The 24747-nt window shown below is 44.3% G+C and overlaps 1 protein-coding gene across 6 annotated transcripts in view; it reads right to left on the reverse strand.

Moving 5' to 3' along the window:
- The window catches only part of Nf1 (neurofibromin 1), a 206231-nt gene extending 183070 nt beyond the window's left edge, over window positions 1–23161 (reverse strand). For 4 of the 6 annotated variants that reach the window (XM_075686682.1, XM_075686681.1, XM_075686680.1 and 1 more), the window contains exons 1-5: window positions 23055–23161; window positions 5890–6033; window positions 4398–4502; window positions 2934–3026; window positions 549–664 (exon numbers count right to left, since the gene is read on the reverse strand). In XM_075686682.1, the coding sequence (XP_075542797.1) occupies window positions 549–664; window positions 2934–3026; window positions 4398–4502; window positions 5890–6033; window positions 23055–23135 (539 nt within the window). In that variant the 5' untranslated portion in view covers window positions 23136–23161. The remainder of the gene's footprint in view (window positions 1–548; window positions 665–2933; window positions 3027–4397; window positions 4503–5889; window positions 6034–23054) is intronic. The other 2 variants (XM_075686683.1, XM_075686679.1) reach the window with 1 other exon arrangement.
- Window positions 23162–24747: the final 1586 nt, after the last annotated feature.

Consider the following 24747-nt stretch of genomic DNA (forward strand, 5'->3'; position numbering starts at 1 on the left):
CTTTCCTCTTGAATTTTGACCGACATCGTCCAAGTCTGCAATATGCAACATTGCAGGGAGAGCTATAAACTGGCTACGCCACATGATCCATGGTGGGAGCAGACCACTGTAAAGATTTCCCACATTCCAGTACAACTTCAACCGAGGAACCTTCACAACGCCCATGTAAATTATGAGTCCGATGTACTTCAGCACTTCACTTGGGGCGACTTCTTCCCAAGATCTGTCGGAAGGAGCATGCATTGGTTTCTCCAAAATACGAGTCCAAGCATGCGTGCGATGCTCTGAGCATCGCACGCGTAATGCGAAGACGTGGGATCGTTCCCCACCTGCAGCAAGTTGTTTTTTCATCCACCTCCCTATCCCATTAATTTATAATTTCTTTATTTCAATTAGTAAGTACAAGTAATTTCCCGTGTTGTCCTTGGTGTCATTGTTTGCTGGATTCTTATGATATGACTACATATATACAGTGACATAGCACTAATGAGACAAAAGGAGCAAAGATTAACCTGATGATGGATAAAAAAGGAATGCACTCTACTTGCCTGCCTGAGATGCGGTTGAAGACGGCGTTGAAGTTGTTGAGGCTGAGGGCAAAGAGAACTTTGGAGGCCAAGTTCTTGAGTGGCACCACCATGGGGCTGTCTGGCATGTCTATGAACTGCGGGTAAACAGCCCAGCATCAGCACATCGGTGCAGGCCAAAGCAACTCCCGCTTGAGACTGCACAGCTGCAGCAGGCAGTTAGAACTCTGCAAATCGTATCACATTAACAAGGACGGCACCACACGGAACAAGACAGGAGTCATGCTCGTCCTTTCGCGCTTGTCCCACCTTCATTGTGGTGTTGTCCTTATTAGCGTGACACAAACTGTAAAGTATGAACCAACTAGCCCAGCACTGTGCATTACTAAGAAATAGTTAAAACTATAATGGGGCAGCAAACATGGATGCCTGTCATAATATATTCGCTTTGCATTATGCATCAACCATGAAAGAAGATGACCAGTCGGTACACAGTAGCAAGCTACTCCTAAAGTTGAGAGTTTCATGCGATAAGCTGCACTGTGAAAGGATTCCAGAAACAGTTGCAATGTCGCATAGCTAAAAGTTCAATGTTAGAAGCAGTCTATGGTCGGCTTCAAAAGTTTATGAACTGCGAATAAAACCTGATAATTTCCACAGCCTAGGCATGCAGCCTGGTATACAGATTTACAGACTGTACTAATACACTATGTGTACAAGTGCAAAACAATATTTAAAAATCTGCTAAACTGTGGGATTTAATGTCCAGAAACTGCACAGTGCATTACGGGGGGGGGGGGGGGGGATGCTAGATTAATTTTGACCATCTGAAATAAAAACGAGAATGTTCCTCTTGTACTAGAAGTAAAACATCATTACACATGCAACTAATCATCTAAATTTTCATTATACACAAATGACAGTGTTATGTAGTTTTACAAGCTTATGGTCACTAATTCTTTTTCAGGTCCCACAATCTGCAAAATATTGATGCCGACTGTAGCAGGATTGACCTTGGGTGATAAAACAAAACAAGAAGACAGAAAGCACTGACTTAGCATATTTTCCTACAATATTTTCAATGACGTTTTCTCAGTCTTGTCAATTTGCACTACTCGTATATGATATTCACTGAAATCCAGGCCACCATAGTTTTTTTTTTAAACATATAAAATGCGAAACTATGCTTACGGCCTGGATCCAATGATTCCACCTGGCAAAAACATTTCTGCATCCTAGGCTTGTGCGTACTAGGAGGGTTCACAATGAGCAGAATGCAACGTGATGTAATAACACAAAGGTGTTGTAAGTAGCGTCACAGAAGCAATTATAGTTCATGCTCATTTTGCCACTGCTGACTTCCTTTGCCGGGTCACCTTGCATTCGAGGATGCTTTCCTATATTGAAACTCTCCAACTCGCGAGTATCAGCCTGTCGACAAGGCTGGCCTAAATTTGAGCGAACGCACTGTTACGAACTCAACTAGCCCACCAGTTAATTTTCATCAGCCAAAGCATTAAAAAGCATATGGGAAATCGAGCTAGTAGGCATTGTCGCATCATGAAAGAAGCTGCTAAAAATTATACATAAGGTGGAGAGGATCTTAGTTGGAAATAAAACATGTACATACTCACATGCAAGCACAGGAAGCAATCGACTGTGCTTAAACAATGGCTGTCTCAGCATGGAGCTAATGTTTCAACAAGGGGAGTCGCCCTGATCAAGGCCCCAACTGACAAACACAGCCTGCTTGTCGAAACATTGGCTTCAGCCTGAGACACCGCTTGTTCAAGCACTGTCGATTAAAGACTTGTCTGGACACACACAGAGACAATAACTACATGAAGTTGACAATGAAAGCAAACAGCTCTCTTCCTTGATAGCTACACATGCAAGCAGCCAGAATTCTTATCAGGAAGAAGCTATCTTAGTCCTGCAATCAGTTTAAGTTGTTTAAGCTGAATCACCTTGCTTTTGAGATGCCTAAATATTGCAGAAGGGGGCTGTTTGCTTTCGCCTTTTACTAAAGCATTAGCTGAGAGTTCAGTGCATGTCTTGGCCTTCCATCCTGCCTTGCATATCCCTCTTATTTTGCAACATTTCTTTCACGAACCAGAGCTTTCTCAGAACTTGCTCACACTTGCGAGAAACAGCAGCATTATAACGTCATTTAGAACTGCAAGCAACGCAATGAAAGTCAACTAAGCATAGCATGAATCAAACACTGTGCCGACGCTTGCCACAAGATGCAGCTCTACAATTTCTGTCTGTTACAGTGACCATTCTGGCATGACACATAATGACTGTGAAATCAATGAAAACAATGCTGGCTGAGCCTACAGACACTGCTCCTGAAGCTCACGTATACAACGCGAAGAGGGAAAAAAATCTCAGGCATCAACTTACCTGGCAGAGTTCACGGAGCAGTGCCTTGACGTTCATAGTCTCGTCATACCGCGTTGTCTCCTTGGGTTGCTGTGGAAGTGGAGTCGCAGAGATCTACGGTTGAGAATGAGGTCCCCGCACCCAGTCGTAGAGATAGACCCCTGATTGCGTCAGACACTGAGACAGCATGCAACTGGCATGGACACGCTAGCAACACATGCGCAGACAGCCACACAATACAGCATGCAGCAGTGCCGACTTTCTTTCCAACTAGGGCATTCCAGACATCTTAAAGTGACACTCGAGAGGAACGTTAACTCAAACAGTTCCGATTTTAATGTACCGCGAAGAAAAAGTTGGTTGTACCGTGAGCAGAAATCCGGTAACCAGAAAAAAAGAAAAGAAAGCAAAATGCAGAGACAGGTGGTCATGTCGCCAAAACTCTTTCACACTAGAGCTCCATGACATTGTAGATTTCTGGCAGTGTTTGCTTGTAACTAGTTGATTACTCATCAATAAACATGTGTTACATTACACCACCAGCCTCAGATAAAAACTTCACTAGTTTTAGCAGACTCAGTGTCACTAGTTAGCGTCCCTCTAGATTCAAAAGAGAAACAGAAAAATACAGCACACTCTTTTCACTCAGCTTTGGCACGCATGCAAGCAAGCCTTGTTTGAGCTAAAGCCTTCAGAGAGCTGTGCGATTTGGGATATGGGTGATCACTGGGCAACGGATGAGACATAGCTGTGTACTTCCTACAGCTTCGGCAGCTCCAGTCAAAACAACGTGGTAACAATTGCTCTGATGCAGAGCAGATTAAAAAAAAATTCTACCATTGACTGTCATAAAGCACACTGACAACACGTGGCTTTCCTTTTCATTCACATACTGCTGCCACTACAGTTTGCAGCCAAAAGTGAACCGTGCCAATCCATCTATCATCGACCTACTAGCGGATTCAGAGGGGGGCCCGTGGCACTGCCTCCTTCGAGAGATGCCAGCACTTCTGCACTCACAAAATTGAGCACGCCTGCGAATTTCTCAACTTCATCAAACCCCCCAGCTTTTCCACCCTTTGTTCTATACAAAGTAAACATTAGTTAGGTTTCAGTATTTCATTCGATAATTGAAAGTTTACAACTCTCAGACATTTTCATTCCCATCAACTCGGAAGATCCACTATTACCGGAACTGCTCGATCAAAGTGCAACCATTCCACCAGAGCAGTCAGTGCACACACGTGTTATGGTATAACAGGTTAGTGGAACTACACAAACAAGTCCTCACAAGTGCAACATATCAAAAATCATTGCTCTGCTTGATAAGCCCAGTCACAAAATAATCAAAACCCAGACATGAGCAAAAGGATGTAAAGAACCAAAACGAGTGCAGCAGAACCAAAAAATAAAAACAGAAAAAAAAAACAGTGAAAAAAAAAAGTCAGCGAGCAAGCAAGCACAGTAGTGCAAAGCAGCACTGACCCTGCTGAGGCATTTCTCGAGTGTGTCCAGCACAATGAGCTGCGACTCGTAGAAGTTCTTCTCGAACTCTGGCTGGATTGGACTGTGCGACCTCTGGTAGACAAACTGCACACGCAAGGATTGTCAGGGTGAAAAAAAACATATATGTGAGTACAAAAAAAAGCGTTCTCAGCCTCGGGCTATCAAAAACAAGTTGTCACAATGGGCAAGCAACGATGTCGCATCAAAACTTGCATTCCACTGGTCCTTACGCAAGTCCACTTTTAAGTGTCGTGAGCAATATATATATATTTGTCTAATACCAGATACTCTTAGAACACGTAGCATTTGTAAAAGCAGCAAATTTGAATCGAGGGAGTGTTCCAGCAGTAAGTAGCACGCAGAATGCGGTGCATCGCTTCTAAATTTGGATGCTGTTTTATCAGCACTCTAAAGCATGTGTGCATGCACTATCTAGCATACACCACAAAACAAAAGTGCTATAAACTAGCTTGACATTGAATTCCCACCACGAGTCCCTTCCTTCGAGCATGCAAAGTATAACTAAAAAAAAAAACTTCTTTAAGATCATGAATTCACGTGGCTTTTGGAACATTTTTGCAAAGGATAATCCATGCACTCGTGCAGGCCCGTACAGACATCAACTCGGCTATACAGTCGGCCACAAAAGCTTACAAGTTCCATGGAAAATGCGAATTTATACTCAGTTAAGGCATGGCACTTCCATTTCAATGGATCACTGTGTACGCCACAAAAGCTACGACAGAATGAAACTTTGAATTTGAGGCAGTGTAGCCAGGCAGTGTGGGAATTCTAGTTTTTTGCAAATACCGGGTCCGGTAAACTTCTGGAGCTGGCTGCACTTTCCCGTAAAACAAGAGGCCCTTTCTACTGGCGGGCATAGAACAATGCCATTTGTTCACTCCAGACTATGCCTTCTGTCACTGTTTTCAGTTTAGGACAGCACGAGTTTTCATTGTTGGTCCACCAAAAACAGTGTGTGGGTGACACCATCCTCACATTTTGATAAAGCAATCCTGCTTTACACCTGCGGCCACACCTAGCCTACCAGGGGCCAAGGCAATTCTGCTCAGCCAGAGATTATTCGTTCCATTCATAAGTAGACACAACAAACATTTCTCACAGAACTGATCTGTGTTTTGAGAGGACGCTGCTTCCACATAACAGAAAAAACATGGATCTTCAAGTAGTATGCCAAGAGAATGAGAATCACAACTGAGTGGAGACACACTAAAGCAAGTGATTTAGATCTTTTGAGCAAAAGAATACAGTGGCACCCATTACGTCAAATAAATCTAAGAATGACCAGGCCTGAATTAAGTTGCAAATTGTTGTATTCCGCAGACCAGCAACCTCAACGAAAGGTCCAGCTGCCATTTCCACACAACTATCGTTCCCAACAGTGTATGACGAAGCGCAGTCACACAGCAGCAAGAAATTTTTAAAAAGCAATAAATAAAAAGAGACTAACCACATCATTGACTGAGTGGAGAATCTTGGTGAGCCCTGAGATGACCAGGGAGAACTTGTGCTTGCTGATGTTGATGAGGCATTCCTTGTTCTGCTCGACGTTGATGCGGGAGTGAGTCGTCTGAGGCCCGCTCCGGCATGGGAGCTTCAAGAAAAGAAAAAGCACAGAGTTTTGGACCTTTCTCTCAAAGCGACATCAGCAGGAAATGGGACTGAATTTCACAACACAACCTGCACAGTACAGCTTTTTATGGAGAAATGTGCCAGCTGAGTGCAATGCCAAATATTGCTAGAGAAACTTGACTTGGTACTTTTTCAATTCTTATTCAATGTGCTGTACTGCAGGGAACCGCATTGATTTACCTTATAGATGAGTGATCATAAAATAAGCACTAAGATGCACATGGTCAGCTTTTCTGTGAAACAGTGCAAAAGCTAACTAGATGCATTCTTCATGTTGCATTAAACTAAGCTATACGCATCTCTATGTTCCGTCTAACTAGATGCATCCTGATAGTCCCACTTAAACACAATACCATGTTCTGATGAACTAGATGCATCCCAGTGTTACGATCAGATGGTTCGAGAACAAAGCCAGTTCCTTGCTACAGCAGGCACAATAATCATGTGCACGCATAGTATGCGGTGTCCAAACACTGCTAAGTGGCTTCCAGCTCTTTTGTGCAATGCGAACCAATGTTCTTGGAGGCCGTATACTGCAATTATCACTCAAGCCCAGTTGAAGACCTGGTGCACCTCATTAATGAGATCAAGTGGATCGCAAAACTAAAATTTGTCCCGCTGTATCAAATTCTTGGCATCCAAAGATGCAGCTAAGGATGAGTGAACACCAAACAACGACTGAAATTTTCCCATAAAGGCCATGATACGTGCAGTCATGCGCTGGAGGCACCTTCAAAGCCTCTGGCAACATCTATAGTCGGGTACAACTTTAGAAAAATGGGACGTTTACTCCTCCAAGGCGGACGCACACAAGCCTCAACCAATGGGCGCACACTCCATAGACCGACATCTCAGGCCGGACGGCCGATGACCCTGCTGATGGAAAAGATGGCCGCCCGCGCAGGGCACAGGGTCATTTTTCCCTTGCGATCCGGCACGTGCTGTAGCATTGCGATCACGAGAGCTCTACTAAACAAGTCATCAAAATATAGAAGTTTTTATTTATACCGAGAAGCACGGTTTTCTGAGCGGGACTATTTGAGTCGCAGAGGCAATCGGCTGTCGTGCTTTGGTCATGTGGGTAGGGCCTCCCCTTTCTTCTAAATTTGTACCAGACTATAGTGACATCATGCACCAACTATGGCATTTGCGCTCAGCAGCTCCCCTTTGCAGCCTGTAATCACCTCTGCCTCAGCAGAGTACAGTGTACACATCCATCAAGAACGATCTGTTGTATTAGCGATATAGCGAGCCAGTGAAAAGCATTCCATATGAATGAATTAATTGATGTTCCCGAGTTCAGCGGCAGATCTTATGACGCCAACTTCTGGTTTGAGTTGAGATTGCTGGATGCACAAGATACGAGCCGGGTAAGGTAGTGTAACGATTCTATTTCAGTGCCAATCCCTCTTGCAATTTGTCAGTGGTTCGAGGGGCACACCGCCCACATTGTCACTTTAAATGGCCAGTCGTGAACAACAGACAATAAAAAAATCCTCACATTATACTGACCATGGTTCAAGAAAACCTGCAATAAGGGTAAAAATGCTAAATTCCAGAAACATGTGGCACTCATTCACTGTAAGTGCCAGTCCAAGTACAGAAGAGGAATGATACAAACTGCTCTACAGGAAGCTTGCGATACAGTCTATGGAGCAATGACTGCGACTTATATTATTATTCGTAGCATCCACTAGGAGAGGCCTTTGTCCTACAGTGGACAACGGCAGAAAGCAACACAGACATGCAGGGGCGTGCAAAAGGAGTAGCACACCAATGTCGAATTAAAGATTTTATCAGAGCCCAGATGCTTTTCTGCATGCAAACTTATAACGTATACCCAACACAAACTGAAAATATTCCCATCAAAGTGACACACCTCTTCAAGAAAGCTTGACTAAGTTAAGCTAACCTCTATCTCAGTGTTTTGTATTAAAATTCCATTTCCTCCATAGGGAAACTTAATGAACTAGGCAAAAGGAATCAATGAAGAGCCAAATTTCTTTTCCCCTCCCCCTTTTTCTGTTATGCAATGGCAGATCATTATCAGTTCAGAGCATCAGATAAGCTCAGTGCACACAGTCTAGTCTTCCTTGCAACAAAAGATGGAGATAGCAAGGCACATGCATCACTGCCCTCTCTCCCTAAACATCCCAAATTCAGCCTCCATAATAAGTAGCCACTCTTTCAACTTCTAAGTTGCTTTGCCAAAGGTGTGTCACCAGTTGGTTAAATAACAAGAACGGTGAATAACCATCTCAGGCACATTTAAAGGGACACTGAAGAGAAGCAGTAAGTCAGTTGCAACTTACAAAGTATTCGTCCATAACTCACTATTCATTTCGTGGTATAACAGCTTCATTATTTCAAAGGACAGAAGATCAAAGTCCCTTTGTTTCAATTTTGCACCATTACCCCTGCACTGGTAGATCAATAAGATGTCATGGATTTCACATTAGTTTTTTAATGTCTGCACTGTAACACACAAAGGCTTGTGAAATTTGCTAAGTTGTCTTTGCCTCTTTTAAAACACTCTTCTCTTCTCTCCATCTCTTCTTTTTTCTTTAAATTTAAGTAGGACCAAGTAGGCCATGACATCACAGCGAGTTAGTGTAAAAGCATTGAAGTGGTGTTACCTCGTGCCTTTTATTTTTGTGTCTCTGATAGTTTGCCAAGCCTCCTTTCACATTAAGAGTGTCATTCTTGGTATTTCAGAAGGGAAATTTAGCAACAGCTCAAATAACTTTTATCACTTTAGTGTCCGTTGAACACTTACATGCAGCAATTTGATTATGTCGGTGCGCATGACCTGTCCATGACGTTCATGTCCTCAATAATATGGTAACACGAGATCAAGAACAAGGAACAATTCAATTGAAGTTAAAAGGGAAGCCTTGTTGGTGGTGATTATAGCGCGAGTGCAGACCTAGAAGCCAATCATTAAAATAATGAAATAAATTCTGGAGGGTTACATGCCAAAACCATTTTCTGAATATAAAGCACATAGCAGTGGAGGACTCCCTATTCAATTTCGACCACCTGGGGTTCTTTTAATGTGAACATAATTCTAAGTACACGAGCACTTTTGCATAATTTGCTTCATCGAGGAAGGAAATGAACAAGGAAAAAGCTTTACATCACGAAGCCAAGCTCTGGCAAAAAAACTCTACGAGAAGCCATTCCCTTCGCTTTTTCCCTCACAGTATTGGCCCAACACGTGACCGCTCAGCGTACTGGCTGGGAATGTTTGCTTCCCGGTAGTCTCTAATCGAAGCACACTTGTTCGGCTGCCCTTCTGTAGTTTTGGACACGGAGTGGGAGAACTAAAATGTACCACGTGCTTTGATGTGGCGATAACATATTGAGCCGACACGTTTTTCTTCAATCTTGCTGCCCAATGATCTCTCCTATTCTTTCCTGCCTCCATGGAAGTGCAGCCGCAGCAGCCAGAACTGAACCCACAACTTCAAACTCAGCAGCGCCATTCCACAACCACCAAGCTACAACAGTATGTTAGACAAGCCTATCCCGCTCCATAGAGATGTCTTCATTCGTGGGATGGCTGGAATGTAGAGGTGAGTGAATGTCGACTTTTTCGGATACGAATAGTAAGCACTGAATTTCAAATTGAATGAGTCAAATGCAGAAACATACACAGCAGGATATTTATTTCAGAGCAATCACCACGGTACTGAAGATTACCAAGGTACCACGCTTGTACTGACAAGTGCAAAAAAAATTGACTATAAGGGCCAAATGATTAGTTTTAAACACAAGATCACCATCTACAATGAGTAAAACTGCATGAACAGCCTCTCAAAAACGTTAGAACCTGGTTGCAAACAAGCTCTCCAAGAACGAATGGCTGCTGCTGTATCACTAGCTTTGCAAAAACAGTAAATAAGTGGTTGCCAGAAAAAGACTAGAAATTGTGGAAAATAATATCTGAGGACACCTAAGCCCTTCTTACGAGTTGTGAATGCAAAAGCATTAACGTCCAATTGAACGCCGCTGAGCAGTTCGAGCTATGAACTCCTCGCAGGCAAGCGAGCACGTTAAAACAATTGGTGCATTTTGATCTGGCCTCTGGCCTTACAGTAACACAGTTAGAATGCACGAGAAGGCTTGCATGCACAAGGAGCGCGTCGATAACACAGGCTTCCAAAAGCAAGAGAGAGGGTGACCTATTGCAAAGCCCCTAAATAACTTTTTATTGAGGGGCTTTAACCTAGTGACCCTTCTTACAGAGCAGTTTGTTCTAGAGAAACAAGACAGTGCTTTTGGCGGCGCACCGCACGTCGCCTCAGCAACAGCGCATGAATATGAAATCACTACCGCCTCACCTTGCTTGAGTGCGATCAGCTGTCGGAAATGCAACTGAGCTTTTGCTAATGCACTGCGTGCCAATCATGCCGGATTGAATCATGTGGATTGAAGATGTGTACGGTATTTGGCTGCAAAAATAGTGACTGGCATATTAAGGAATGGAATTAATATGTGTAGCCAATTTCGCGGACCGTTGCTGCAACTGTTTGTTTGTGTTACTGGCACTTCGAGATGTATGGCTTTATTCGAGGATACAGAAATTTGCTCATCCGCCAGCGTTGTATCACTAACCTTCAAAGAAAGTGCTTCAATCCCAGAAGGTCAGCGTGAGTGAGTACAGCTCATTAAACAATGACAAAAGGAGTAGCGCCGCTTTCTGTCATAGTATGTTTCATGCACACTATCTACCCCCAACTGGCACGGAATCTCACACCCACTCTATCGCCAAAATGTCAATAAGTGAATGGGTGCACATTTGAATATAAGGTGCACCATATATGCACAATAAATGATGGACTACACCAATAACGCACGAATGGTCAAAGCTGAATGTTTCGTGACGGTCCACAAGAGTAAGCAAGCACACTCCTGAGCGATTAGGCAGAAAATAATCAGATAGAGACTGCACCGACTAAATTTACTGAGTCAGAAATGTGGCAAGCTGCTGCTTCAAGATATTTGCCAAATAAAGAAGGAAGAGCAAAACACACTAATCCTGATTCAATTCATGAGCGGAAAGTTTGGATAAGCTTGGAATACATATTTGCCTCGCTTTAAAAACAAGCACCACATATGCTGCTCGCGCCATATGGACATAGTTAATCAGCTCCGAAAGAGCTTTTGCATGTTCTCTGAAGCTGTGGCCAAAGCTTCGTGTCATCCACCCAGTCACCGTCTATGATATCTCCCAAAGCAGAGGTGTGCTATGCCGCACCTGCATCATACCCACCCATTGTAAACACGGAGGCAATGGAGGCAGTTGAGGCAAGCAATCAACGCATCACTATGTGATCAAACATGGCAAGACCCATGGGATCCCTGCAAAAAGGGTCAATACTCCATCTCTTAACTACCTTACAGCACTGCCGAAGGTACGAGGCGTACACAGGCAATATTCTTGCGCAGCGGTGTATGGTTCCGTGTGTAATTGACTGATTATTTGCTGCACTAGAGAGTTTTATTCTTGCTCGCTACAAGATACGGTACAGCAATACGTGACATGTCATGGCCTTTGCGCATGCCTGTCGTGTACCGAGAATTACTGTGGCAGTTACCGAAGGTAATCGTAATAGCCACCCTAACTGTGATCAACTATATGTAGCAACATGGCAGCACCCTTACAGCACCGACTACCCACTTCAATATGAATTTGCACTTCTTACTGGCTCTCCCCCCTGTCAGTAACAAACAAGTGATGAACTCCATCATTGCTAAGTCTCATCTCAAGATGAGGTCGTATCATTGGGTATGTTTTGTCGTAATTATTGTAATCGACTGCTTGTTTTTATGCTGCTGGGACTACAGACACGGTGCCGAGCCATAAAACTGGTTTGATTTCTAGTTAGCAGATGGTGCTACACCATTAACACTGCTGATGCGTTTAGGACTCGGAACCCTATAGAAGACTAGTTGTTCACTGCATCATTAATTTACTGCCCCGCTCTAACATGGTAAGATGACGATAGCAAGAAAACGCCAAGTAGATGCCGAGCATAAGCGCTGTGCTGCAGGGGAACATTTATGAGGGCATTCACCCGTACTACTTGCTCAGGAGGCCGCAAGGTAACTGCAAAGAAAGCATACAGCTGAATCGAAGCCCCACTGTCGCATCCATGTAAACGAAGCTTATGGTTATGGCGTCAAAACAGCTTTTCATCAACCCACCAACTGTGGAGCATGTACTGACAGGATGGCAAGCAGACGCTGAGCAGACGACGCGGCGTGGATGAGCACATCTTGAGGGGCATTCAGCCTGCCTATTGGTTAAGAATTCGTGTAGCTTCCACAGTGCTGCAAGGAACTACAGAGATAGTATTATAGCTTCGTGACGATGCCCCCTCCCCTCATACAACACCTGGTGCTCTGTGTCCTGTTTCACTCACTCTGCTCCGTCAAGGTGCACTCATGACGTGGCATCGCAGCCAATGGGAATTTAGGCTTCTAAAGACGCCAGATGCTAGCTTTCTTTTTTTTTTTCTTTAAGCGCTCCATGAGACATTTGACACTTTTGTATCAAAAAAAGCTTGTGAAGGACTTGTGTGCCCAAGACACATGTAAAAGAGCTTGCTGCAGAGATTGCAAGAAAACCATCGCTCATTGCATAGGCACCGACTATGGGGAGGGGGGGGGGCTCAGCCCTCCCGGCGATGCCGAAGCCTGCCCCCCCCCCCCTGCCCTTCGTAACATGTCATTGCCCGAGTTCTGTCACCCGCATCATCATAGAGGTTTCTTTTGACTTGCCTTGGCCCTTTCCCGTAAAATTTTATTGTGGCTAATAGCCTAGTGCATCATTGTTGGCACGGACGTGCTTGGTTTTTAATTCATACTTTGCTTTATTTTTGCAAATCCTGACAATAGGGGAACAAGCGCATTGGAAGTTTCAGCGGCGGCTGCCTCATCTGCATTTTCTCACTTCAAAACTGTTTTAAATTTCCACTGTAAACACCATGCACATACACAATATATTTAAATACATACACAGGAAAAGGTTTATTATATTTTTAAAGAGAAGGAGGTAACCAATCAACAATTATTTATAAAGGTATGGATAGCTTATGCCTAGAGAATTAAAATGTTGCTGTATGTTCACCTCGCTTCGAAATGCTTTGCATGCTTTCTGACCCTAAAAGAAACCTGTAGATTTTAGTGAACATTTCGGCAGAGTCTTTTATCAACAGCGTGTGAAATGCCCATGAGTGATATGTCTCAGCATCGTTTCTTTTTCCAGTAAGCAATGCTAACGAATCATTAAAAAAACACTTCTAATAATTTACAACACTTATTAGGGATGGAACCATCGTCACTTGCATGCAGAGGTCATAAATATATGGAGTGGCCCAATTAACTATCATGCACCAAAATTTTTTTAAAAAGGAATGTGGTACTCAAATAAAACGTAGTGCACATTGTTTCCCGTACAGTGGAGTAGCTGCCAGCAATGATTTATTATTTATTATTACCTCAAGGGTCCAAAATAGGACATTACGTGAGGGGTGGGCATGTAAAAGGCGGGATTGATGATGTGGAAATTAGAAAGATGAGTCGGAACACTCAATGGCAGATCTAAAGCGTGCTGTATCACGGATGAGTGCAGTCTGTCTGGGAAGGCCATTCCAGTCTCGGGCAGTTAGGACGAAGAATGACTGCAGGAACGTAGTGGTGCGGGCTTGTGGTGGGATTACGGAGTTCAGATGGCCTGTTCGACGAACACGATGAGCCAGCTGGACCAGCTGGCTGTCACGAGGTATGGAATAAAAAAACCTGTGATAGAGGCATAGGCGAGAGATGCGACGACGAGAAGCAAGAGGCGATAGGTCTAGTTTAGATTTTAGTGATGAAACGCTAGTGGTGATATGAGTAATCTGAAAGTCCCAAACATGTTGCACTCTAACCAGCGGCATTTTTGGAAAACTATAAAACCCGAAACTGATAACTCTGTTTCTCTATGCGATAATTCTGGCTCACCCATTTCTGACTCAAATGTTCCTGATGCCTTGAATCTTGCATTTTGTTCAATGTTTACAAAAGAACCTGCCAATGAACTACCAGATTTACCATTTTTCGATTTTACACCAATGGAAGGTATTAATTTTAGGCCGGAAGGCATCGTTAAGGTAACAGATGGCCTGAAGTGCTCATCATCCTGTGGAACCGATGGCATTTTTGCCAAAGTGTTAAAAAATACGAAGTATGTCTGTAGTTCGATCCTCTGTATCATCTTTCAGCAATCACTTGACACAGGCATTGTTCCAAGAGACTGGAAAACACGGAAGGTCATTCCAGTCTTCAAGAAAGGTGATCGGTCTTCCCCAGATAACTACCGCCCCATTTCACTCACCAGTGTATGCTCCAAAATCATGGAACATGTCATTTACTCTCGTGTTGCTAACTTCCTAACTTCAGTGAAGTTCTTTCACCCTAATCAACATGGCTTCAGGAAAGATCACTCATGCGAAACGCAGTTAGCTTTATTTATTCATGATATTCATTTAAACCTCGACTCTAACATTCCAACTGATGCCCTGTTTTTAGATTTCGAAGAGGCTTTCGATAAGGTTCCACATTCTCGCCTTCTACTAAAATTATCATGCCTAAACATCCACCCGCTTGTTCTTAACTAGATCCAGTGTTTTTTAACTAACCGAAAACAGTTTGTATATGCTAACAACCTTACATCTTCCGTTTCCTCCATTCTATCTGGTGTACATTTTTTCGTTACTGAGATTTAATTAGGTAATTGTCATTAATTATCTAACTCTAGACATACTATCATAATTATCAAGGTGTCAATGAGGCATTTGTAGGCACAGCCAAGGGATATCTAACTACAGTATTTTCAGCGACGTTCTAATTGCATACTAAGTTTTTCTGACTGATAAATAAACCCTGCGAAATATGGTGAATGACCTGTGAATGCGCTCCCACCCGCATGATAAAGCAAGCGCACCCAAACAGGCTCCTTCCGAGTTAGCTAGAATGAAATGAAAGAAATAAAGAAACAAAATCACCGCCCAAGCACTCCGTACAGATGGTTAATCACGAAGCTGAAACATGCGGCCCTGGTGTTCATCACTGGGTTAATCCTGACGGTTCATTAACTGACGGCTTGGTAGGCTCACGGATCCTCAGTATGCAGCTGCTGCTTGCGCTCGGCTGCGCGAAACTTGTTCTTGTGCCTGGGCTGCAGAATCGGGATGGCGTAGACGAGCTCGTTCCCGCTTCTGCTCGCAGCTTTGCTTATCAAAGGCTGCCTGCTCCTCAGGAGTATGTATGATGCATGACCTACTCATTTCGGAGCCAGAGAGAAACTGCTGCATGCCTGCCCAGCTGCGATGGAGAGCAATGACATCACTACTGGCACAGCCAATCGCGCGCCTGTCTTTCGCTTTTTCGTGCATTCACATGAGGTTGCGCCGGAGGAGTTTTCAGCGCACAGGCGACAGACGGATGGATGGACGGATGAATTGCCTAGCCATATGCAGCTTTGCTGTGAAACACTGTGATCGAGTTAATGCCTTATCAGCTGTGCCTCGGCCAAAGTAACACATCGCGTTTGGTGTTAGTTGGAAACAAGCTGTGACAGCTGTTGTCTTAGCGTAGATAAAGTGCACGGGTGGTTCTTTCTTTTGCCACAACACCTATCACCACAAAAGCGAATTGACACCATCAGTGCTAATGTTTAAAGGTATGTTTTGTTTCATCCCAGTCGCCATGTCTTTCTCTAATGAGCAGAAGGTAAAAATGATCCTTGTCTTGGGAGCTGCAAAGGACAAGAGGAAGGCCGCAAATATATATGAGTCATGGAATTGTGACGGTAGACCAAATGTGTCGACTATTATCAGAAATGATGAAAATCTGAGACAAACAGCAGCTTCAAGAAACAGCGGCTTAGGACTCCATCTTTAAGTCCTAGCGTACGCACGGATATTCTAGCATTTATGGCCTCAAACCCTCATACTAGGGTGTGGCATGTGGTCGACCAGGTACTAATTTCCACGTCATCAGTTTTGAAGATTCTATATAATTCGGGCTTTCACTCCTACTACCTTAACCAGCATCAATGCTTGGATGATAGGGACCTGCAGAATCATCTAGATTTCTTGAACTGCAGAAACACCCTGGTAAATTTGCATAATGCACACTATTAGAGTGACTCCAATCCACACTGGGTAAAGTGCACTCGCCACCAGTACCGGTGGTTGTTCAATGTGTGGTGCAGAATTTAGGCCGGTGCTATAATCGGTCCCATCTTCGATCCCACACTGACTCGACAGTGTTATGCGGACGAAATCCCCGAAGGAGTGGTGCATGAGTTTCTCAAAGAAGTCCTGCTGCCACGTCTTCCACTTCTGTGGTATCAGCAAGCTGGAGCACCAGCAGAAAGGAGCAGCCAAACACGAAACTGGCTCAATGCGACTTTTCATGCACAATAGATTGGAAGGCACAGGCCCGTAAATTGGCCGGATAGATCACCTGACCTCTTTCCACTCGATTTCTTTCTTTGGGGTTATGTGAAAGATCGTGCTTACATGATCGAGACAGATGTCAGATTAGCTCAAGACAAGGATAACAGATGCATACCATAGAATTCGAGCGTCGGTCATCAAGAAAGCCACTGAAGATGTGATAAAGCGAACTCAGTACTGCATAGCTGCAGAAGGAGGCCTATTCGAACATGTCCTCTGATTGATTTGTAGAGTTTATTGGCGCAAGGGCCAGATGTGGCCAAAGAGCACCAAGTCGATGATACCGAACATGTCCTCTAGGCAGCAGCTGGTGTTCAACGACGTTTACGAATTCATACATAAGGGCACACTGAAATCTGATGTATTTTTGTTGTTTCTTTTTTGTTTTTGCACAGGCATCCCGATTGCCAATTTGGCTCACTTAGAAGTGATTATTTAATTTCTTGAACACATCGGTTTTGCCTTTTCTCTACACGTAAGTCGCTTCCCGGTCTGTTTATTTCGCTGTTATTTTTTGTCACGAACCTGTATTTGCAGCGCGTATACACTCTCACGAAAGATAAGACCGTCACTTTAATTTGGCTTTGGTCTAAAGCAAGTTTCTAGTGCAAAATATGGCTGGGCGTGCACTCTGTCAATGCCGTTCTAGCAAAGCCAGGATTTTGAAACACATATGATATGCCTATTATATTGATTTTCGCATTTCATGCGTGGTCAGTGCAGCGCTTCGGCTGCTTATCAAGGGGATTTTGTTATCAATGTGATCAGTCAGCCTTGAGAGACGGATAATGATTGTGGCGTAGAAAGGAAGGAATAACTGCAAAGCCACGAAACCTGCTGTTGGCGCTCCTTCCGTGCCATCATCAAGGTGATGCGCTGCCTATTCGGGTTTGCGACAGGGAATGCAGTTGCTTTGAATCAGCTTATTTGAGGGTGCTGCTTTATGATACGGGTGGGAGTGCAGTCACATGGCATTTTTCATATTTCGTCAGGTTTGTTTGCCGGTCGGAAAAAATTGCACAGAATTAGTATATCACTGAAAACACAGCAATTAGATGTCATTTGAGGGTGCTTACAAATGCTTCATTGACACTTCTATAGTTAGACAGTACTTCACAAATTAGATAATTAATTGCAATTGTCAAATTAAATTTCAGGAACGAATGAATTACTGGCAGCTACTCCACTGTACTGGAAACAATATGCAATAAGTTTTCTTGGAATAACACAACTGCTCTTTCTTTAAGTCATGGTGCATGATAGTTGGGGCACCCTGTATAATTCACTCAGTAACTGAAATGAGGCCAAGCCGGATTCACTCGAAATCAGAATCAACAGCAGTCATGCGCAGGAGCGCTTATACTCAGACTGGCAGAAAAAAAAAAAAAGACAGAGAGGCTGCAGTTTCACCAGAAAGGCGACACAGTATTAGTGATAGTGAAGTATACAATAATTACACGAAGGAAGATTACACCACGGAGAGACTCTAGATTCTAGAAGACTCAGGCTGTGAAAGTGAACTGTCTCCTACTATGACGTCTTGTAAATTCTCATTGAACAATTTAGTGAACAATTCTTCGAGGTCACAAGAAGTTTCTTCACATGCAAGAAAGTGTGTGTGTGTGTGTGTGTGTGTGTGTGTGTGTGTGTGTGTGTGTGTGTGTGTGTGTGTGTGTGTGTGTGTGTGTGTGTGTGTGTGTGTGTGTGCGTGCGTGCGTGTGTGTGTGTGTGCGTGTGTCCAGCCCTTCCCCCCACCCCTGGAAAAATGAAAACTTTCTGCCTATGGCTGATTGTTGCATAAAAGACAAGACTGCTACATAGCTAGATTGCCAAAAAACAAAATGACAGACTACAACAAAAAATCACAGGTTGCCCTGTAGATTTCCGCCATAAAAGCAAAAACAAAGCTTGCATTACCCATTTTATTCGCATTGCTTCAAAACCTTTTGTCGTCACGTCTCTGATAATTAGTGATACTTTGGTTAGTAGACAGTGGACAGTAAGTAAAACTAAACAGTCAGTTGTGAAATATTTGACTAGGTTCAAATATCTTAAAATACTGAATAGGTTCTTTTCAAATACGAATTGAATATACTACACACTTAATAATGGTATTCGTATTCAAAACTTCAATTACGTTCCACCCCTACTGGAATGTAATCTACTATAGGAACAAGCAAAAAACTGCGGAAAGCAAAGAACTTAAGAGGGAAGTCAAAGCTCGCGAGGCAAGTTCATAAAAATGAATTGAAGAAGAAATTTAAAAAAAAGATTAAATGCCAGGATTCACTAACAGCACATGCACCGTCATAAACCAGGCACACATTTCGAAAACAGCAATGCTTCATAGAAAAAACACATGCTGGTTAGATAAGGTTATCTGATGAAGAACACGTGCCGCAGTTGTTTTTTTTTTTACAGTGGGCATATACCATAGCAGCTTTTAAGCCATGTGGCTGATTTACGATGCGGACACCACACATCACCTGTCCATTTCCGGAAAAGGCCCCCATTTCTATCTCATTCAATAAATTGTGTTGATCGAGACCAAAATGTTTATCCTATGCCATTCACTGTTCTTTAACGTGCCTGCATTTTTTCCAATGTAGTGCTACCCATTTCAGCAGTCAATTCTGCATCCTGTGTATCAGGTTCCTGAAGATCCTTCTACACGCATGATTTCGTCACCAGTTAAGCCAAATAAAACAGAAATTTTGTAAAGCCAACTTGTTCTTCTCTGTCTCCAAAACAATGCTCACAGAGTGAGATCCCGTAGATTGTTTTTATGTGCATACAAGTCAGTCATGAATTAAAAATTACCTTTGTTAGGTAATGACTGCCCTAAAGATTTCAAGACCGATATTGGGAGCGGAGAAATAAACTGCTATGTTTGACAGGAGATTTAATTGTTTCGCAATACCACCAGATGGCATTGCACCAAACTTGCAAGTGAAAATAACTGATTCTGATGGCAAATGCAGTAGAGCTCTAATCTAAAATTACTGCAGAAGGAAGTGTGGCACCAGTATCCAGATAAACCACCCATATTACAATTGCGCTATCACTAATAACAACAGGTACTATTTAAAAAGGAGCACAAAAATTAAGGCAGGACGAGAAAAACGCGCAAAATAACAAGACTAAGCACTGGCTTTCAACTCGTGAAATACACTGAAGCAGTGAAACTTCACACAGATTCCATGCTATCACATTTCACAAGAACTTGTGGACGCAGCTACTTTGGCCAGGCCGGGAGGTGTTCGACCTCCACAAGAAATCTAGGCTGCACTAGCTGGATTACGTCCACTAACGGAACAAGCTTGTTCCCACTAGCAAGTTCTGCCTCGGTTACATATCTCTCGCCTTATCAGTTTCGCTGCTTGCCACATCGTAAGTATTTGAATGAGGGCCTCATTGGGCACACACAACAATTAAAGGCAGCTGCCCAATCACGTCTGGCAGCACAACGTCAGAACTGCACATGAGAGCCGTGATTCAACAGAGTGCAGATGCTGTACTGGCACTGGGACTTTATGGCACAAAACATCAAAGGACACAATGAAAGCAATTGTGCAAAACAGCCATCAATTGCCCGTGTATAAAGCAAAGCTGCGCTCTTGTATCTCTGATAGCTCCAGCCGTGTAGGTGTACATCACCTACAGTGTAGGTGATGTAGGTACCACTACTTTGTTTTTTTAAGCTTTCCCCCCCCCCCACCCTTTCTTTTTTGTGAGCCATGCATGGTGCAATAGCATGTGACCCATATAAAGTTCTGTGGTTTGATAAATTATAGCAGCTGAAAGTTCAGCACTTAGCCTTGTCTCAATTTTCATGCTGCTCTTTAACCATGAATCCGTACCAATTTGTCCACTTAGCTATTCTCAGTGATAGGTACAGTGCAAGACCTTGCTCAAACCTTGTATTTCCAGTTTCGTATGTCCCTGATCCTGTTTACATTAATTAACCTTCATACACATAATTCTTCAATGTAAATGTGTCCTGCCATGGATCGATCAGACTCATTGAGCTTCCAATAGCGGCCATTTGACAGTTTTGAGAAGACTGATGAGAAAAAGACTTGCTAAGAATATCAAACATAATTAACCTACAATGAGAGGTGCTTTTTATATCTCACACGTGTAAGCTGAATTGTTGATATTTACTCATTTGTCAACCAAATTAGGATCAAATTGATTTATCAATCAAATTAAGAGACAAGGTGAATTGCCTGCTCATGCGAAGCATGTCATTGCTTCCAAGAAATCTTGAGCTAAACATACAATCCCACTGAACATTGAAGAACAACAAAAGGAGCCGCAATTCACTTTCCCAACACGGCTTCCCCACATGGAAGAAAAGTCTGAGCGATATCCAGAACTCTCACAGCAGTGAAAAGTGCGACCATTTTATTTAATTTTGTAATCTTCACAAAAGAATCTGAGCCAAATGCTGGTACTCCAGTCCAGGCTGCCAGCAATGACACAAGGGGATGATTAATTATTGTAAACCTAACTCATCTCTGTACGCTGACGAACTGTAATCAGGCAGCAGGTCAGTGGGATTTTAAACATTTTTTTTCTCCAACTTATGTTACCTTTATGACAAGCATCCTGTGACAGGCGGCTTCATGTTATTTGCAATATGACAAAACGATGTATACTTGTCAAAGGAGTCAACATCATACCAAAGCCAGTGAAAACTCGCAAAGGAAATAGAAGTGTTTGTAATTGTACAGGGTTAAAGAGGTTGTTTTTCTTTCTTTTTTTTTTGTGAATGTAAACCTTCGTAATAAGTGAGAGAAAGGCAAACACACGCTATCAACGGGGCCACTTACATAAGTCTGAAACAAAAGGACACCTGGATTTTCCTATTCGAAGTGCGACGGCGCACGGGCCGGTGTTAGCCTGGGGACCACGAAAGCGCAGCCAACCACGCGTGCAAACGTATGCAGGCCCGGTTCGCAACCGAAATCAACGGGAAATCCGCGGCTTCGCACGCACCAGACGCCACCGCGGCCGGACACAGCGGCGGCGGCGGCAGCAACGGCCGGAGGCACGCGCCCACAGCCGTCGTCTGCCAACCCACGCGCGATGAATGGGTGCACACGCGCTCCGAGCCAAGGTCGGCGCTGCCAAAATCACGCGCACGGGATCGCGCCTTTCTATTTTTTTTCATTTTCCTTCCTCTACGGCAACTACGCGTGAATGACTATACTACTGACGGGCTCGTCAATCGCGCGCCAGCGTCAGGTGAACATCGTGCAAAATACACACAAATGGAAAAAGATCCGACACAATAAAAGAGCACGCCGGTCCCAACCCCGCGTGGAAACTGCCGGCGTACGTGGTTATCTCATTCCGTTTCACTCGGCGTTTCTTTCTATCTCTGGTTTATCGAGATCGAGTGACGATTAAATGGCAGTCCAGCAGGCGTGCGCCGCCGCGGCTTATATGCCTCGGCTTCGGCCGCAGATAAGGGAGGGCAATCGCGCGGTGTCGCGGTGCTCGTCCATTCATAAAATGTGCAGAACCTGGCGGAGCGCTCGGCAGAGCGTATCCCAGCTAGCGCAGACCTGCCGAAGGGGTTTCTGCGCCAAACAACGATGGACACGCGCGAAAACTGCCGACGGGCTCTGTTTCGCTTTCAGTTCGGATCCCTACATTTCGGTCGTTTCGTGTCCGAACGCTGGCCCAGCAGTTCGTGGTTGCCGGTGACATCGCCGTACGAGCAGGCCACCACCGTACATCGGCGCCTCAATAACACGCGAATGTCTGATCCCGGCATTCACCTGTGCGACCGTGTTCCGTTATACGATCGCGGAGGAGTAGGAGTGCCGGTTTATCGATCGTGAAGTCTCTGTCTGAGAGAAGAGGGATGGAAAGAAAGAAAAAAAATACATATGTGTGAGCTGCGGAGGCTGGCGCGCGCAGTGTTCGGTTGGGCCGGCCGGCTAGACTTCTTGAACGTGCAGTGACGGCGCGTCGCACCGCGATATCGCGTGCTGTCTTCGACTGTTGTGGCGCCTTCAGGGCGCGGGCCACGGGACGAAAACCTGCTTCCAAACGGGCGCGAGTGTGGGCGTCCGAGCCGATCGACTTCCGCTCCTATGCGACACTTTTTTTTTTTTTTCGCTCTCTCTCTCTTTCCTTCCCCTCACGGATCGCTCGCCGCTGCACAGCGCTCCTCCTGCGGCGAAGACGCGCGGGCGACTCCCGCTAACCAAAATAAAGAAAAGGGGCGACACGTCGTTTGGCAGCAGGCAGTTCTGACTGAAACAGAGAGCGATCCCGATGCGAGGTCGGCAGAACGTCGGTAGGGTAACGCCGGCCCCGCCGAACGGAGAACGGCCAGATCGGCGGCAAAGGTCGCCTCGAGAAAACACGGCTGTCGGCATCCGAAGCCGCCGCTGTCGCAGCCGCGTCAACAGTACGCGCCGGCCCAGTGCCAAAATGACGCCGTCGGGAGGCTTACCTGTTCTTCGAAACGCGTGATGAGCGACGAAACCCACTCTACGGGCTTGGTGGCCATCGTCACTTGGACTTGTAGGAACATCAACAGAGACCGCCGAACATTTTGGACGCCATCTTATTAATAGACGCGCAGCGAGCACGCATGCGCCGCTCTACGTGCGCTATTGGCGGAACGCTCAATGGGCGTCGTCTGCTAGCCGCTTGCGCGCGACGGTGCTGCCGCTGCGGCGGCCGCCGCCGACGCGCGCAACTTTTTGACGCAGCAGCGGCGGCGCGTTTTTCGGGCCGTCGACCGTGATTAGAAATCATTAAAACTTCTTTCTGGGCGAGTTGGTGCACACTTGACATAAAAATTGTAACAGCGCAAACGCATGCAACCGCAAAGTACCAAGGACGAGACCCAAGCGCTGTGTTTGTGTTTCAGCGCTTGTGTCTCGTCCTTGCTACTTTGTGGTTGCATGTGTTTGCGCTGTTACAATTTTTATGTCAAGTATGTGAAATCAGTTGTCAGAAAAACGCAACTTAATCAATCTCGTTAAATTTACTAACAGATAAGGCAGCGCACACAGTTCATATCCTCAGTGAGAACCAGTGAGAACTCACAGTGCCGTGAAAAATTAATGAAACGGGGATCTCTAAATCGCGACTTCATTTCATTCCTTCATACAGAACGCAAAAAACCTTGGACCAATAGCCGAAGCTAGCTAAGGCCCGCATTCGTGTACAATTTGTAGCAGCAAAAACTAACAATACATTGAAGGTATTGCAAGCTATAACACAGAGTCATTATGTAAGTAAAAAATACTTGTGCTAAGCACGAGGTCGCGTGATCGAATCCTGGCCACGGCGGCCGCATTTCAGTGGGGGCAAAATGCGAAAACGTCCGTGTACCTTTAGACTTAGGTGGACATTAAAAAACCCATGTGGTCCAAATTTCCGTAGTCCGCCACTACGGCGTGCCTCATAATCAGAAAGTGGATGTGGCACGTAAAACCCCATAATGTAATTTAATTTTTTTTAATCTTTGTAAAACGACATAAAACAAAGACAATAGTTTTATCACACAAAATCATCTAACGGAAATATTAAAAGCAAGCAAAGTTCTGTGCGCGGAAACTGTAATCGCACAAGAGAAAAATTATTCAAGAATATCCCTACTGTCGTTTTGGGCAATGTAAGACCTCTCAATCTTTGTGAAATAAAATCTTTTAATAGTTTATGCAAGGTTGTTCGCCATTTTCATCTCTAGAGGCACTAAATTCCATATCTTTACCATGTGATGCTGCTGCAAGCGTTGCCCGTAGGTATTTCTAGTTATTGGTAAACTAAAGCAGACATTAATGGAGTTTCTACTGCTCCTGTGTGGGAAAATGAGCAGGGTAATCGGAAGTGGGAGATTGTTTCCAACAATGTTGTGAACTGTGATGCATATCTTCATTACACAAACAAGCATGGAGGGTGATACGTGAAGTTGTTTGAACAGCTGTACAGATTGTGCATAGACGTTCTGAAACGTCATTAGGCGCATAGCTCTTAAGGCGAATAACAGGGTCTAAATATGCTTCAAAAGTCGACGTCCATCATTCGCAGCAGTACTTCAAGTGGCAATAAAACAATTAAAAAATGCATTATTTTTAGTACAGAAATACTAAAGCATATCCCTGCTTCTAAGCAAGGCGAAGCCAGCAGATGCA

The sequence above is a fragment of the Dermacentor variabilis genome, chromosome 3, assembly GCF_050947875.1.
Source record: "Dermacentor variabilis isolate Ectoservices chromosome 3, ASM5094787v1, whole genome shotgun sequence".
In the NCBI taxonomy this organism is placed as follows: domain Eukaryota; kingdom Metazoa; phylum Arthropoda; class Arachnida; order Ixodida; family Ixodidae; genus Dermacentor; species Dermacentor variabilis.